This window comes from Eurypyga helias, unplaced genomic scaffold (assembly GCF_000690775.1).
Source record: "Eurypyga helias isolate BGI_N326 unplaced genomic scaffold, ASM69077v1 scaffold34455, whole genome shotgun sequence".
Lineage (NCBI taxonomy): Eukaryota > Metazoa > Chordata > Aves > Eurypygiformes > Eurypygidae > Eurypyga > Eurypyga helias.
In genome coordinates, this window is record NW_010252973.1 from 33852 (window position 1) to 52141 (window position 18290).

The 18290-nt window shown below is 47.1% G+C and overlaps 1 protein-coding gene across 1 annotated transcript; it reads right to left on the bottom strand.

Moving 5' to 3' along the window:
• Positions 1–14551: 14551 nt before the first annotated feature.
• On the bottom strand, positions 14552–17439 carry ADAT2 (adenosine deaminase, tRNA-specific 2; the record flags this gene model as incomplete). The annotated part of the gene is made up of 5 exons (XM_010152527.1): positions 14552–14592; positions 14711–14783; positions 16402–16508; positions 17047–17197; positions 17416–17439. Coding segments are annotated over 5 exons (396 nt in total), but the record flags the coding sequence as incomplete, so codon positions are not given.
• Between the last annotated feature and the right edge of the window lie 851 nt (positions 17440–18290).

The window sequence follows — 18290 nt, forward strand, 5'->3', positions numbered from 1 at the left end:
TTGCTGAGCGTGGCAAGCCAGTTCCCTGTGTGTCAGCCAACCTGTGTGGCTGCTAAGAAGCTTGTACAAAAGATGTTTTATTATGGCCAGCTCCAAGCTCTGCAGTGCTCTCACAACGGCACGGTATTTACTCGCTGGAAGCGTTGGGCCAGCTGGACCATTATGTACACAGCCACGCGCCTTCCCAGAAGCGGGCAAGGTACGTATTTGCACGTCCAAGGAAGCTGTGCTTGGAGTGCAGCTCCACTGTGATGGGTTTGGTGGCTTCTCTCCCCCTTGGCTCTGTACAGAAGGAGAGGTGTTCTGTGTAACTCGGACAAAAATGGCCCACCTTTGGCCTGTCTAAGTTTCAAAGGACTAAGGAGTCTAACAGCTGCACTTCCTTAGCGGTGGTTGGTGATAAACACTAGCTGAGGTAGCTGTCCTCTGTTAAGACAAACACCCCGTTGGCTCCTGCTGTCTTTAATTCTGCTCTTAGCGCTGATGGCATCTGCCCCATCCGATGGGGCGCTGCCTCGGTGCCAGCTGACCGCGGGATGTAGCCATCCGATGGCTTTTCCGTGATACCGCTACAGCCGCTGCTGGCGGTGTGTGGCAGGGGAGTAGCATCGCCTGGTTACGTGTGCTGAATCTGCGCTGCAGCTGCGCTCTGCTAAATGATGTACCTGAGAGGAGGAAACTTAAGACAGAAGGTGGGGAACAACCCACACAAATGAAATAACATTGGGGAAAAACTACAGGAGCCTTCCCAGTTCTCCACTCTGTAGCCTGGTTCAACTGAGGGCATAGGAAAGCTGGGCAAACACAAGCGAACTGCCAGATTTTGGAATTAGCTCACCTCATCCATCCCTATTTCCTCCTTTTGTAGGGAGGTTGAAAACCTCCACGAAGAAAAACTGTGATCGCCGAGTCGCTCCGATGGCCGCGATCCTGGCTGCCTGCCCCTGCCAGCCTGCTGCACGACGTGTATGCTAATGTTTGGGTTTCAGCGGTGGGAAACTGCTGTCGGGCTGTGCTCCCTTCACGCGCCGTTGGGCTGTGCTTATGGCTGCTCTTGGCAGCACCGGATGATTAAACAGATAAAACCATCCGTCTTTTTATTTGCAAGCATTAACCTAACCGCTAATAAAGCGCGGCCCGTGTCGTCCTTATGGACTCTGCAGCGCTGAGTCACACTGAAAAAGGGATCTGAAGGCTGGAAAAAGCCTCGTGCGCTGAGAGGCGACACCCCTGTGCGCGTGGGGCTGCCTTGGGGGGCTTTGCTGGGGGGCTGGCAGGGCTGGGATGTCACTGCCAAGGACAACAAAGAGGTGGTGAGCCGCACGCTTTGATGTGGGGACAGTGGGCTGCTCTGCCAGCACCCTGATGGATGTCTGCATCCCTGCCCCTTCTCTCCCCTTGGGGTGAGTGGGGAAGGCTTGTCGGGCCCGGAGACAGAGGAAATAGTGATTCTCCCTCTAGGTAGCCCTTGCCCGCTGTGGATGAAGCTATTTTTCCCCAAACATCCCCAGCGAAACTGGAAGGGTTTTGTAAATTTGTTATGTCACAGAGGAATCTGTTTAATCAGCTGCTTTTCCCTGGAGGCGCTTTACACTTGATAAGAGACGCGATGGAAGGAACAAGATTGGGTTTAGCCTCAGCTCCCCCAGCTGATGCACTACTGAGCGTGCTGTAATTCAGAGGAGCAGAGGGGGACACTGAGCGGTTCTCGCCCTGTCTGCACGGGTCAGTGGCAGAGGCAGGATGTGAAGCCTCAGGCTCTGCGTTGCATCGTGCCTTCCCTATGCGTGATCATGAGCCATGCTCCCAGTACGACTTGGCAGCACTCTTACCCCCAGTACGGTTTGCCAGTTACACAGTAAGGCATATCCTAGTTTACATCATTTATATATGAATATACTGATTTAAAAGGCAGCCAAATGAGAAACGTTGCACGTATGTGGGAAGGGCACCAGGAACTTGGTGAACTGGATAGATAGTGGGATCGTAGGCCTGGAATATGGAATATTTTCAGCTTTAGGTTCAAAAGCCATTATAAAAAAAACTCCACATGTAAAGTTAACATAGAAGGAAAGGGCATGTCGTAATTTTCTCTGATTGCTTTCCCCCGTTGCCCGTGCGATGCCCAAGCTGTTCAGTTCACTTGTACCTTGCCGCCTTGGCGTGATGGGACAGGCTGGTGCAGCAGTTTTCCCACCACGAGTTTCTACATGCAGATGCAGGGCCCTCAGAAAAGCTTGTCTGAAGGACTGTCTGTGGGCCTGTGCATGATACTGTGCCCTTAAAAACATGCAAAGTATTTTATTACTGTAAAATAATTCCCGTTCCAGTATCACATTAACCATCACCTTTTAACTTTTTTGTTTTCCTCAGTAAACAGAGTCTAAATTATTTGGAAGCAGGTTTTCCTGCAGCGTGATTGCTGGCAAGAGCTGAGCATTTTCCATAGAGCAGGGGATCAGTGCGCTTTGCTAGGGTGAGTGGTGAGGGGGTGGTTTGTTCGGCCCTCTCAAGCAGCAGCAGCTGGAGCAACACTCACCACAGAGACAGGCTTTTTGCAATACTGCCCTGTGAGGGGACCAGCACCCTTTGCCCTTCAAGCAGTTATCGAAGAATCACAGACTGGTTTGGGTTGGAAGGGACCTTACAGACCATCTAGTTCCAACCCCCCTGCCATGGGCAGGGACACCTTCCACTAGACCAGGTTGCTCAAAGCCTCGTCCAGTGCAGGGTGGCTAGCCAAAAGTGAAAAACTTTGAACTGGCTGGCTGGCTGTCCTCGATCATGAAGATACTGGCCAAAATCACACCCCAGGGTCATGTTTATTGAAAGAAGTGCAATTTTGCAAGGATGAATCTATTTATTTATCGTGCTTTGGCAGGTAAATTGAACTCCACAGAGAAAAGACCTAGAACTAGTGTTTTATTACTCATTTATATGTAGTTCATAATACGCTTCTGTGCAATTGCGCGTGTCTTGGACATACTTAGATTTTGTTATTACCGAATATATAGTTTATATTAACTTTATGAGATATGTAGCTTGGAATAAAGGTAGCATTTTCCCACAAAGATGAGATGTAATGAATAGTAAAGTAGATGTACATTAATCCCATTTATTTTACTTTCAGCTGTTATAATTGATAGTCTGTGTAATGTACACATAGGAGGTTTTTAATATAAACATGGTTTTGTGAAAGTGCCACTTACCCTCAGTCTGTAACACATTATTTGGAGATTACTTATGGGCTGTTGGTATCTTTCCCACTTTTTTTTTTTTTTAAGTTTCAAAGGACTGAAGACGAAAACACGATTTAGCATGGAGATGACTTTACATCAGCTTGTTTTACATTAAATGATATTACAGTATTAAAGAATTGCACTGTCATCTCTTGCTGAGAAGTTGCATTATGTTCTGTAGCCTGGGCTCGCTTATTAACCCTTCAGTAGCACATGCTTCATTTTTCAGCAAATGACACAACGTGTGAAGAAATAATACCTACGATGTGATTAATGTCATTTCAGGCAAAGACACTGAGAACTGGATCACCTGCCTTCAGACTGCCGCACAGGAACAGTCACAGGATCCGTGGCCAGTTAGGACATGCCGAACATACGTACCCTGGACAGAAAAGGTACATCTGTTCTATCGGCCAAGCTGGTATCGTCTGAGCTGCTCTTAAACTTGAACGTAGGCATAAACCTCTCCATCCTGCGGTGGAGAGGACCTTGGAGGCTCTGAGCTCGTGTAATGCCAGGCAGACCACGCAGGTGCGATCACCGAAGCCCAGTGTGGTTGCTGTCTGCTCACTGCAGGGAGCAGGGATGTGCTGCCAAGTAACTACAGTCTGTCTCCAGTGGGGGATAGATGGGTTAAGCTAGCCGCGCTTCTAGGGGAAGAGGGAAGGGGAGGGCGGGTAGAGAGAAGTGATTTTACAGGTGGTGGGGTCTCCCACTAGGAGTCTACCTGGAGTAGCAAGCACCTGCCAACACAAGCATCAGTTCACTGGTTTCTAGAAAGTGAGCAGAACTGGTGGAAAGCAGTCTTTACAAGTAATAATTTTTAACAGCTGGCTCTCCCACAGCAGAAAGATTGCATCCAGTCCGATCCCAAGCTTTGGCGTGCCAGACTTTGAGCCTCCCCACATACAGCACTTATTAAAGATCAACTACTGCAAAGACCCAGTCAAAAGCCTGGTGTACGTAGGTTGTGTGGCTCGTTACGATTACACCTCCTTGTGTCTTGCTCTCTTCCTTGAAGGATAAAGGGTGCAGAACTTCTGGTGCAACCAGCTATGGAGGGTAGAACCAGTTCAGTCCACTTACTCTTCTTCAGCCTCCAGAAATAGCCAAAGAGCAGAAATATGGTCTCCACCATGTTCCGTGGGTGCATGGGTCATTTTTTCTTTTAATTAGTTCAAACTTACAGTATTTATTTTTCCTCCAACTCCACCGCACCCATTTCTCTTGCATTTTCCCCGAAGTAGTTAATTTGAAAACAAACACGTTTTTAAGAAAAGGAAGTCAGAAGATAAATGTATTGGAAACAGGACTGTTTTCTTTCCTTGTAAGTAGAACAGGCTCCCACGCATGCCCTACACATTGCACAGAATCATGGCTGTAATGATGCAGTATGTTAGTATTTTGCATTTGTGGCACTCTGACTTGCCATATCTTTTGTTTCTATTTGAATTCTTCCATTCTGTGCCATTTTTTCCTGTTTCCCTCTATTTTTGACACTTCTTTTTTTTCCAAGAGGAAGATAAGCACACTCTATAGGCCAAATCGAAATGTCATTTGGATGTTTCACAGACTGTACGAAATCCTGTCCCCGGAGGGTGCCGCTTGGAAAGCGTTAGGTCAGTGGTAGCCTAGTTCAGCCAAGGCGCTAAGCGGTGGGGTCTTCACCTGCAGCATAGCTCAACAGCCCATGAGGGGTTTTGAGTTCATACCTTGTGTGCCGCCTGCGCGGCTTACGGCAGCTTCGCTGCACAGCCACAGGCTGTGTTCTGGAGTTCTCCGAAGGGAAGGGTCTAGGCATGCTTGCCGCCTTAATGTGTGTCCAAGGTGGTCTGGATGAGTCAGGCACGGGCAGGCTGTATTTCAGCCCACTAGCCTGTGCAGAAAGGCCTGCTCTTCATCTGTAGAGTGGGGATGGCCTAAAGCACCCACAAGATACACAGTGGAGTTAAAAGATGATGGTATGGAAAGAAGGTTGGAAGGGTGGATCACAGAACTGACTATGCTCTTCACCTCATGATGCTTTAGGAGATAACAGGGCTTAAAAACCTCTCAAGGTTCCTTGCCTTAGTTTGGGAGAGTCTCCAAATCCCACCGAGAATCCTTTATGCTGGTGATTTTGTTGATTAATCTGCTCAGGTCCTAAATGTTACTGTTCTAAGTTATCAAGGTGCGTGGTTATGAAGAAGCAATTTAGTGAAGGTCTCTTGTTTAATGGGACTCAGGTGCACAACCGCATTGTACTTCCAACTCTGTGGGAAGCAAAAGGGGAGAATCTTTTGCCTATAAAATAGCAGAGAAACAGAAATTAAGAGCCATGAGTAAATGCCGGGGAACTGCCAGCAGTACGGCTCAGGAAGGAAACACAGGGTGTTATGCTACTGCACGTGGTCATCTGTCGTACAAGCTACAAACCCTGTGGACCTTGAGGATGTCTCGTTTGAATTCTAAAATCCTGTGACTAATCTGAGCTATTTGCACAGCTGAACAGACTCAAGGTCTCTTAAGTAAATTGGAAATACCTGTAATTCTGCAGGAAGTCAGAGAGGAGTTAGGTCATCCCATAGCAGAGGAAGAAATAAAAAGGAATCATAAAACCTCTGGCCTCTGGGAAGGCTCTGGGTGAAGATGACCCTCTAATAGAATCTTCTACACTCTCTCAGTCTCACTTGCCTCCTCTCATATGGAAAATTTTTTGAAAAGCCAAAGCAAAAGGGTTCCATTTCAGCATTAATTGCAGTGTTGAGTTTTCTTAACTCTTGTTCCTAGGAAATAACTCACTGATGTACCATTTGCAATAATTAAATTACAGGCCAATTCTTTTGACTAATGTGACTCAGAAGACACAGGTTAAAATAGCATCTAGAAAATGTCTGAACAGCGTACCTCATGGACGAGAACTTAGCGTGTATCTTGAGGTTCACATTAATCAGAAAGCTGCTACAGAGTCTATAGGCCTGTTATTATAATTTGCTATTTTTAAATTTCTCTGAAGTAGTCAGAAAATCAACCAGCTCAACATCCCTAAAGAGAACAGCTTCCCACCCACCAGCAGTGGCTGACTTCACTGTCAACATAAAAACCATGAAGATCTCGGTCTAGCATTCTGCCATGTAATTGTATCCTTAATTTTGGCCTTGTTGAAAGTCTGCTGGAAAACTGAGCCTGTGTGTCCTCATTAGAAGCAATTCATATGTAAATCGTTTCAGATTTTAAAAAAAACCCAAAACTTGAAGAAAGCAAGCAGGGACTCAAACGTCCTGCAGGCTCTTGCTCCTTTCATGGCTCCCGTGTGGCTGTGACTCTCTGATGCACAGAGAGACGGTTGCTGGCCGCCCTCTCAGCTTCTCTTTGCCATAGCTGCCGGAGCAGGCAACTGTCAAGATGCTTCACCTTTTGCCAGCCTTGGGGTAGGCACTGAAAGGACGTGAGATGAAGCCGTGCCATCTCCGACAGGCTTGCGGTTGGCATACACCTGTGGAAGGTGCTTCCCCCCCTTCAGTCAAGAGTAGCCATCTAGTTATCAACTTACCCGCATATTGGAAGGCTTAATTTTTGCTCTTCCTTGTACAAAAATAAGCTGAAGTGGCAGCTTAGCAGTAGTAGATTGACATCTTAGTGTTAAAATAGAATGACTTTGGAAAGACATTAAATAAACAACAGTCAGATGTGTCCTCTGGACCTTTATCAATAAAACTGATGAAGCAGCGTATGAGGTAACAGCCAAGTGCTTGACTAAGAGTGGAACTTTGATGAAGTTTGGGCACCTATTTCTTCTGAGTATTTCTGGAGTTGGGGATGGAAGTGAGCATAAGTGTGCTACTGGAAGTGTTGACAGCGATTTGAAGGTGTAAAGGAAAATCGCGTCTTTACATGATTTCTGTGCTTCCGAGTTGGATGAGCCGAGTCCCTTCACGCTCTGAACTGTTCCCAAAATATAATGTCTGAGGTATTTGTCTCTAAGAAAGCCGAGTCTTTGTCGCTCAGGAATCAATTTTAAACTATTGCTGAAGGTATTTGGAGCTTCCCTTTGGCACCTTCTTATTGTAGGTACGTAACAATGTAGAGGAGTGGGACTAGGTAGCAGATGATGAAATTGAAGTTGTTTAAAAAATATTTGTCAAAACCCTGTTTTTTCTTGTATGCAGAATTCTATATGGAAAGGGAGCGGGGGGGAAGAATAATAAAGGTAGAGTCCAAGGTAATCTGGGAGGCAGGCAATTGTTTATTGTTCATGAATTTTCCAGTTCATTGCAAAAAAAGAGAAAACCTTATAGCTGCTAGGAATCAGACCCCGTGCCCAGAAAATGTGTAAAAGCACAGCTGGCCCTGTCTGGGCTGGAAATCGGCTTTAAGACTAATGGCAAAGACTTTATTTCAAGAGAGTATTTAGCTTTAAAAAATGAATAGGGGCTGCGTGTTCCAAATGTCATCTGTCAGTTTAACAAATGGCAACTATAGACACATCTTAATGCCAGATTGCTGTTTCATTAGGCTCCTTGTGGGTTTACTCCTTCTCGGTAGCTGGAGCAGCAGAAAGGCAGGAGGGCTGAGGCTCCTCACTGCATCGCTGCTTTTGGGGGGCAGCAGGAGGGAAAAGAGGGCACGCAATGGAAAAAAGCTGTGTGAGATTGACAGGGAGGCGTGTTCCTCAGTACAGCCGGGTTGAGCTTGGCACGGACCAGACGTGTCTTGGAGTAGGTTTGTAACTACAGCCCCGGCTCAGGGACTGCTGAGTAGCCCTGCCTGATGGTGGTCTGAAACCTGCGATGTAGTGGCCCCAAAGGGGAGTGCTCCATCACTCTGCCGCAGGGTGTAGGTAGCAGGCGGGTTAGGGGATTGCCCTGCCTTGACTCAGCCCTGCAGGAAAGAACCAAATAAACTTCCGGCACAATGCAGTGGGGTGAGTGAGTGCTGAGGAAACGGCCACAGCACAGGGTTAGGGTCAAGATGGGAAAGGGACAAGTCCGAGCCGCCCCACTCGGCCCAGCCCCGAGCCATCACAGTGCCATGCCCTTGCTGCCCTCAACGGCCAGGGCTCTGCGAAGCCGCAGGCTGAAACTCCTGGGCTGCCGGCACCTCAGTTCCCAGATCTTCCGGGTGGTGGGAGTGCCCTCCGCCAGCAAGGTTCTGTTGCAACCGTGGCTGAGGGCTTTCAGCCCTCCCCGTTGTCCCTGGCAGCTCGAGCATCCCGGCCGGAGCTCCCTGGCGGGATAAACACATTTCAGTGTACAGAAATGCGCTGACCAGGTATCGTGTTGACTGACTCGTTCAGGCTGCTGCCAGTCCAAGTGCTGCACAGCATGCCTGCAAAGAAGGGTAGGAAAAGGGATTTGCTAAAACAGCGAGCATGTGCTCCAGGGTTGGGTTTAGCAGTAGTGGGCTGGCCGCGACACACGTGGAGGGTTTCCTTGCGGGGGAGCCTTGAGCGTTCGGGTGAGGCCAGAGCACAGGAGGCCAGGTAGGTAATTTTGTTCCCAGGCTTAACGGACTTCATTTCTCGAACCGTGGCACGCGGGGGATTCACGCTGGGATTTGTAAACCGCAGGGAACGCGAACTGCTCTTCCCCCGTCCCACAGCACTCCAGCTAGGAAGCTGCTTCTCCGTGGGAGAGTCTGCCTCACTCGAGGGCTTGGTAAATGAGCTGCTGCCTTCAGCACCTTGCTGGGAGGCTTTTGGGAAGGGAAAATTGCGTTGGATTCTCAGGAAGTGCAGGCGCGTGCGCTGGCGTGCCTGTGCAGAGGCAGCAGAGGGGGTCTGCTGGGGAGTCAGGAGCAGTTGACCACAAGCCCGGTCTCCTACCACCCCTTTTCCTGCTCAAATTTGTCAGGATTTTTTTTCAAGAAAAGCAAAGTTTGCAGGGAGAGGGTATGTACAAACACGTACTGAAGTTGCTATTGGTTTACTTCCATGCAGTGTGTGGAAAAAACTGGTAAGCTTTCGAACTCGGTGCCCCTGCGGCTGGTTGTTGAAGAGCTTGGCTGTTTTTCTCTGACTCTATCACCTGGCTTAATAAAAGATATTGCCTCTCCCCACAGATCTCGTTTCTCTTGCATGGTGTGGCCACACAGACAACGGCAGTTGTTCATATCCTCACAACCTAACGTGACTGCAATGGCTACCTCTCGGACTTCAAAACAGAAAGTAGGAATCAGAGTCGTGGGAAGCACTGGTTTTCATCACACAGCCTCCTTGCACGTAGAGAAAGCTGCGAGGGCTAGAGAAGGGCCATGGCAAACCTCCCCCGTGAGTAAATGTGAAGTCCTGACAACAAAGGAATCACTGCCAAGTCCAGAGGAGGCCACGAAGATGCTCAGAGGGCTGGAGCACCTCTGCTATGGGGACAGGCTGAGAGAGTTGGGCTTGTTCAGCCTGGAGAAGAGAAGGCTCCGGGGAGACCTTATAGCCCCTTCCAGTACCTGAAGGGGCTACAAGGAAGCTGGGGGGGACTTTTTACAAGGGCCTGTCGTGACAGGACAAGGGGTAACGGGTTTAAATTGAAAGTGGGGAGGGTTAGATTAGATATCAGGAAGAAGTTCTTCCCGGAGAGGGTGGTGAGGCACTGGAACAGGTTGCCCAGAGAAGCTGTGGATGCCCCATTGCTGGAAGTGTTCAAGGCCAGGCTGGATGAGGCTTTGAGCAACCTGGTCTAGTGGAAGGTGTCCCTGCCCATGGCAGGGGGGTTGGAACTAGAGGGTATTTAAGGTCCCTTCCAACCCAAACCAGTCTGTGATTCTATGATTTCCCCTCCGAGAGCACTACAGTCTGAGTCATAGCTTCATTTCAGAGGCTGGCCCCTCTTCATCCAGCAGAACAAGGCAGGACAGGCGGCCCCCGCAAGTGCCGCAGCAGGTGAGCCCGAGCGGAGCCGAGGTCAGTGCACTGCTCTTTGGCCAGAAAGCAGCCCAAGTCACTGCAGCTGGGAAAGGCAGAGTTAATCACACCACGTTAAATGTTTGGGTCTGGAGAGCTCTTTGTTTTATTTTACGTGCACACATGCACACCTCTTTTTTTTTTTTAATGATTTTGATTTTTAAAAAGACAAAAGGAAGCCACCATGTGAAAACATCACTATGGAACCTTCACCGACTCTCTTGCACTTGCCTGCCAAGCAAGTACCTAACCGCAGTTTTACATCCTATTGGATCACTGTTGGCCATCTGCTCTCCTTCAAACTTCTCAGAATTCCTTATTTTCCCTGAAAAGTTCATTTTTAGAAAGGAGGGAGGAGGAGGCGGCGGCGAGGGGAGAATCCAGCATTCCTGGCCAGGACAGAGCTATCGTGAAAAAGGAAGAAAAACTCGCTTTGGGGCAGCCCCTTAAAAGGACGAAGATGTGTGTTTTGCAGAGTAATTTCACAGAACACGCCCCGTTTCTAGATGTGCTTCAGTGATCAGAGCACGTACGGGCAGCCACGAGGCAAAACCCGTGAACAGCTGCTGCTACGCTCTCACGCTAATTGTCTCCCTCTCCCCTGCTCTCGTTCAGCGTCAAACGCGACTTCTTCTACGCCGCGGTATAGTTACTGCCTACACTGGAGCTGCTGGCTGCAGGCTCCCAGCCTTGCTCCAAGGAAAACACAGAAATAGATTTCCTGCCAAGCACCGGGGAAGTTTGAAGACCTTAGTTTTTAAAAATACTATCTTTTTATTGGTGGTCTAAGCCTGCCAAAGGTAATTATGGGCCGTGGCGCATTTACCTTAATGCATGGGACCTACAGACATTTCAAAAGCTTAATGGAGAAACTCCATAAACGTACGCATTGCAAAATAAATTAATTAAATTTAGCTGGTATGTTATACCACTTAATTTCACAGCGCGGAAGCTGCTCTTAATGGGAATGGAATGGATCAGCGAGCATTTCAAAACCCAAAGCTGTAATTTAAACGCAGGCTCTCCTCTCGTGTGCAAGTCACAAGACGTATTCGTTACAGCCTCGGATCGTCAGCCGTAATCGGTTTAGCAGAGACAAAGCCCTCTTGTTTTGCTTCCTTGCCCTCCTAGCCGGTTCGATATATTGTGATGTCAGACTATCGACAAGCAAACCGAAGGCTGAAATAAGATCATGTTTGCCTGCCATGAGCCGCCCAAGATGCAGTCCAAGGTAAATGCGGTGCTGAAGCCTGCACGTTTATTTATTGAGCAGCAAGGGAGAAATGGCGATGGGAAGCAGTTGAACTTCTTTAAATAAACCAGCTGAATATACTCGTGAGGCCCGCTGTGCGGCAACCGAGGCACTACCAGAGCTAAGCAAAAGCCCCGTGGAAAAGAACAGCATCCTTTATAAGCTGCTGCTCCGAGTTTTCCAGCCAACAATTCAAGTTGTTGCTCTTGACACTCTTCGAGGGGCAGAGCCAAAGCCTGAGCCCTGCGCCCCCAGCAAGCAGACAGCAACGCTTCGCCCAGCTGCGCAACCCTCCGCTCCTGATTCCCGGGGCACTCTGGCGTGGTTTGCTGCGGGGTGTTATTTGGTGGCTCCAGTGACAAAACCCAGCCCGTGTTCCCGCAGCCACGAGCAACCGTCTCCTCCTCGCTGAATAAGCATTCCAACAGGGCAGTTCTCGTTCTTCTTCCTGCGTTCTCCAATTCTCTTTCTCGTACGTTTGTTTTCTCACCTGGAGCACGTCAGCTCGTGGGGTTCCAACTGCCGGGCTAGAACTCCTGCCTTCTTCCAGCCCCTGTGTTGAGCTTCGCCATGAAGGCGTCGAGCCTGAACCAAGATCCTTCTCTCTGGGATTTCTTGTGGAGCGCTCAAGGTTGTGAGTCTCGTTCCGAACAGGGCGGATGAGCTCAAGCCTCGTGGTTAGGGAGAGCTGCAGCAGCTGAGGCTGGACAACTGCCCCGGCCACCTTGGAGGGCAGTGGCAAGTGGGGGCCAACAGGACCGGCCCCAGGGGCTCCTGCTGCCAGAGCTGCTGCCTCCGTGGTGGGAGGGAGGACAGCACTGCCTGGGGGGAGAGAGGAGAAGGCTGCGCACGTGCCAGCTGTTGAGATGCCATGCCGTGGCTCTGATGAGCAGCTTGCTGTCAAACGCGAGCCGATTTCCTTCCTTGTAAGAATACCCACGGATCTGCGTTTGTTCTTGCTCATGTAATGGGATTTCAAGAATGGGCTGAATTTTAGCTTTAGTGTAGCCTTGTAGCAGCCTGCTCTCCACGCTAATTGTGTCATACTTAAAAACCAGGCATCCAAACGTACCTCTCCATACTAGACCGGACCACACTAAATAGGAAAGAAAAGCACCTTTTAAAACCTTTCGTAACGCAGTAGTTTTTAGTTGGCCACGCTTTTGGCTTTCCTGCCCCTCTCCTACGATGCACATCATTACCCGTGACCTCTCTTTAGAGAAACTTTTGTCACCCTCTTCAGCCTCCTTCAGCTCTGAGCGGGACTTAAACCGTTTCCTAAGTGACCAGCTCCCACTGACCCCTGTTACAAAGTACTTCTGTTCCACTTCCAAGGGTTGCGGAACTGGACGCAGCTTTGGAAGCGTGTCCTGTCCTACTACCAGAAATATTTCTACTTATGTACATGGCTCCCACCATCACAGTATCCAGCTGCTTCTTGGAAAGAAGGCAGTGGGGAAGGAGAGTGTTCTTAGCCACTCTGCAGCAGAACAGGTGCTGAGAGCAGGCTTAGGTTCTGGCCCAAAGCAGTATGAGGGCTCCAGTTCTCACCATCACTGATGTGAGTGACAAGCCACGAGTCTGACCTCTTCATTTAATTTGGACTTGGGTGACTTCTTCAAGGTATAAGAGTATTATGGTCCCGTTGAGAACGGGATGTAAGGGCCTGTATGGATAAACAGCTTTCTTACACCAGCCAAACACCGTAACCACAGATACGACTGCTTCTTTCCAGGGAAGGCACTGCAGTCATTAAAAATGGTCTTTTCCCCAACAGCTTTCCCAGCGTGGCTGTCTGGTTCATGAGGCTTCGCTGCTCCAGAGCTGATGAAGTCTACGCTGTCCTAACTTCTTTTGCTTATGGAAAGACCCCAAGAGTGCAGTAAGTCATGGTCAGGAGAACAGGACTGGTCACAGACATTGGTTAAAGGGCCTAAGTTAGGGGAATACTATTTCTAAACTCTGAAGATAGCTATTATGGTAAAACCGCTTCTTTCCAATGTAAACAGTAAGTAAACACACAAAATATAAATTCTAAGCTAATAGGAGCGATGGTGAGGAAGTGATGCTCTTGAAAGTATTTATCTGAAATATTTAAAAGGGTCAGTTGTATTCAGGTTTTATAGTCTCGGAATTGTAACCACTCTTTTACATTACAAAAAGTTAAAGCATCTCTCAAATTTCTGACCATCAGCCAAATAATAAACGACCAACAGTTTCACACTTAAGTATCTGCTAGGAGGTGTACGATCAAGACTGAACTGGGCTTGTATTCTTAATTCATTAGTGGAACTGTAAGGCCCTCTTCTGGATTATAAATTACTGCATGGCCAAGCAAAGTGCAAGGAAATGACAAAGACAGCCAACGCTATGAAAAAATAAATAGCTCAAAGATACTTTCTTCGCACTATTACCAATTTAACTGCCTGGTTTTCGTATGTATCTGCCATCCCAGTTACTATAATTTAGTAACTTCCGAGCAAGTTCAACTTCTTAGTAGATTCCTAACAATAAAGCATTTCTTTTAAGCTAATATTCCCAGAAGGAGTGGGCAGCCTATAAAGGAGCCGTGGAGAGTCTCTCCGCAGCTTTGGATGAAGATGTGGCACAGCCGGGTGATGGCTTGCTTGTGCTTATTAGCAACGGCGTCCACAACCCGAGACACGCGATTCGGTATGTGACTTTCAGAAGTGGCGTCTGAGAAGCTGCCGTACGTTAGAGGGGGCGTAAAAACCAACAGGGAACTGCTACAATGGCCTCATCTCAAAGTCTTCAAGGACTGTACAATTCCTTGCATGTGTTCTGACTGAATATACGTACAGGGGCTGTGAAGCTCTCACAAACGTAACCTTCCAAGAGATTCACGTACTTGCCTAAGCAAACACTTACTAGTGAAAAGCAAGATACTCTTCAGAGACAGAAGGAAAGAAAATTTTCTAGAATGTGCTGTGTAGAATGGCATCATTTTAATGGATCCATCCAGCAGTGAACAAGTGAACTTGCACCATCAATCTTCCTCTTTCTAAAAACAGCCACTAACTCTTCTGTCTGGTCATAACAAGTATCCTATTAGTAAAAACTCTGTACAGAGCATCAGAAACAGTGTAACTGGACTGTACATTTTAAAAACAGAAGGTTGCTTCCGGTGGCATTTTTGGTAAGCTTCCGTCTCCCATCAGCGCAGGGCTAATGACGATTGTCCTTTTTCCGTACTTTTGATTTTGGTGCTGCCAAGAAGAAAGAGAAAGGGAGAAAATACGTCAGAAGTGAATTACAGTAATGCCAGTGCCAGCATTCTTTTAAATTAGGTTGGGATCAAAATAGATCCGCTAATGTGAACCTTACCGTTGGGATTTTCTTGTCTGTAGAAAGCTCTCAACATTTCCACCGCCTCCGTGGCACGATAGCCAGAAACGCACTGTTCAGATGAGAGGGAATTTCGTGAGCGCGGCTGGGAAGAACACACCCTGTGCTTCGCGCTAATGCCTCCAGTTCTCACTAACTGTAAACAGCTGTCCTGCCCAGTCCCACCTACCGGGTACCTTTAACTATCTGGGGGACAGAAAAGCTCTTTTTTCAGGTCGTATGCGTTTGAAAAACACCATGCTGAGGCTACAAACGTTACCCTGAGTAGAGTAAATAATTTCTGTAATAGCTTGAAGTTAGGCAAAGCAAACTTCTTTAGTAACTTACGTATGTTTTTATGCAATCTCCAACTTCTTTCTTAGGAATGTGTTTCCAGCTTACTTCAGAGACATGCACTAGGGATCTGTAGTAAGATTCCTACCAGAAAATATTCATCCACACACCTATTCTTTATTCCTAACAGCCAGCTCTCACACCTTTTCGGTCCTTCCAAAATATTCTTCCAGGCCATGAACATTCATGACCAAGTGTTTAAATGTCACTAATGCTAAATGAATCTCCACCCACATACGAAAATAATGAATTACACCCATGCAGTTGCCTACAGAAACAAAGGAAGGATTTGCGGTATCAAGGATCTTCTCCTTCCTTTCTTCTGAAGGCACAGCAAAGTTAAACACTGCGTACCAGTGTTGGCAAACGAACGGTCTTCCCATTCTGACTACACAAATTCATTCAGAAGCTAGCCTCACAAACACCCTGACAGAAAGCTGCTTAGCATGTTCACACTGGACTGCCAAACCATATTGTCCTGCCAACTGAAATTCCTTTGGACCCTCGAGCCTTTACTGCTCATTTGCAATGCTGAAATGCATTACTTGGTTTTGTTACGTGCATTAAATCATGCATGTGAAGTGTGAAAAAGAACTCTATGAACCCTGATCCGCATCCCTGTATAAGGCAGGATCAGTCTGAGTTTTTAAACTCGAACTACAGGTTTTAAACTGTGTGTAATGTATTAAATGGAATGCTGTAAATGCTACCTATATATATGTAAAGTACAATGCTGTAAAGCGTCTCGGTTTGTGTGTACTATACCTCCACTGAACGCCTGTCCAGCCTTTCTTAAATGACAAAGATGCCTCATTCTCCCCAGATGCTCTGTTCCAGCACCCTTACTGGTCAGAAAGTTTCCCGATAAGCTGATGCATTTTACCTCGTAGGTGGACAGACTGGGAGCAAAAATGCAGTCATTTCCAGTGGCTCAGCTAAAACTCAGTAACTTGGCAAGTTGCCGCTGCTTGATCTGTATTGATTATGTGGTTTTGTACATTCTGCAGTTTAAAACAATTTTCCCTCATCTCTTTCTGCAGCATACACGTAACTGTTCTGAGTATTATATATTTTAGATATATTTATTCCTTACTTTGTTCCATAAGGATAATTCTTTCCTTTCCTCTTTGATGCATCCTTTGAAATATTTTAAGACTGTCATCAGGCTTTTCCTCAATTTTCTCTTCTTTAAGGATTTTTTTTTAAACATTATTTTCTTGTTAAGTCATCTTTCATCTGAGTCCTCTTGAACTGATGTGCAGCATTCCCAAAGCGTGGAAAGGAAGCCAGGCACAGCACGCTAGCTGACAAACAAAGGAAAACATCTTATAGCTTACTTCAAACGGGTCTCCCGTGTCTACCATCTCATCAGAGGAGATGCTCAAAACTGAGCCACAGCCTCCAAATCGCTCATTTCGACAGCCATATACGACCCGTGGAATTTATGTGAATGAGTTAAGGTATTAAGTTAAAGTGAAAAGCAAGCAGGAAGTAAAGTAGCCTGATTGAAGTAATCATTATATTTCCCTAAAATGTGCCCGTACTTTTCAAACTAAATCAGTCTGCACTACAATTCCTCCCTCATGAAATCAGAACTTACTTCGGAATAATCTGTTTCTGAATCTGCCTCAGGAAAGGAGAAGGATGAATCCCAAAGCAGAGGCATACAAAGCCATGGTTTTCTTATTGTTACATTCCAAACTGAACACTGAACTGAGATTAGCTGGCTGTACATAATAACAGATACCCTCTCGAACGTGTTTCTACATCCCTGAGGGAAATCGTTGCTTGCTTGTCACAATCGCACCACTCCTCTGTCGTGCTTGAGTCTCTCGCTATTTACCCTGCAGGAAACGGAGGTGGGCTCAGACTCTCAAACCACAAGACGGTACCCTGCTGGCTTCAACTGACAGTGTCGAGCCCTTCTCCATGGGCTCACTGCCAAAAGAGTAACATTTGGAAGAATAAGCAGGAAAGGATACTCATCAAGCGCACGGCAGCTGCACACATGATACAAGGCTCCACAGTTACATACAACACGGAGTGTGGAAACACTTCTGTATAATCTCTGTTGTGTTGCTTGCACCAGTCAAGGACCTCATCGATTGCGACCAATTCTGCATGTCGAGTAGCCTAGGAGATAAAAATAAACATCATCTTAAACTTAAAAAGCAGTGATTCACAGCTTTAAGCTTCTCACTTCTACAAATGAAGCAAAGGCACGATCAGCCTGACATGGATGCAATTATTTTCACTTCTGTTCAAGAAGTAATGTAATGCTTTCTTGAGAAGCCTCTTTTTAGTACCCTTTTCTGCTGGTTCAAGTCACAGAAGAAATTTCACAAGAACACATTTTCAGTTTCATGCAGCCCAAGCTGTAGAAGAAACACTCAACCCAAGAAAGAACGTATTCAACCTCAGCCTCAGAGGCAGCACACGCAAGATCCGCAAGCGCAAACCAGTTCTTCCTCCTACCTGGTCCTAGGCAGAGCAGTCTGCTTGGAGGTTCTCCTCTCTCTGCCATGCCACCATAGTACAACAAGCCATGAAAACTCTACCTGGGGCTTAAGGGACACACAAAGCCTGCTGGAACAACTGATTCAGCCCCGATCTGATCTATGCTTCTGAGAGCACAAAGGCAGGCTGGGTTAATTTCCCTGGAAATATTAAGAAAATGCTCCCAGCTGGTACCTCTTCCTCCCTGGCAATGTCACTGTGCCTGCACAGAACGAACGAGCTGTGAACGTACAACCATTTCAGTACATTTCTGGATCTGCCTGGCCTACCACGTAGACACCGTCTTTTCAGTTTGCATCAGGCTTAATGCTTCCCGGGAATATGAACTCGTACAGTAAGTCCCTCCTGTAATAGGCAGGAGTTGCAGCACATGCCCAGTTACAAAAAGACAGAAGAATATTGATTGATCTTCTAATCCAAGACAACTGAATGAGGAGTGTCTCAGTGGTCACGGCAATAGGCGTGGCACAAAAACCTGAACAGAAGTGTTGGCTTTAACTGCAGAGATAAAAACCAATCAGTATTGTCCCAGTATTGCTCTGGAATGTCTGCAGCCATATGTTCTGCCAATCAAACATCACAGCCAATAAAAAAATCACAAAGTACTAGTTATGAAAGGACTCTCCAGTTACAAAGCCTGATGCTTATTTGAATGAAGGGTGTTAGTATTTTCCTTCTTTTTTAATCTGGTCTGCAAAAAGGATGGTTT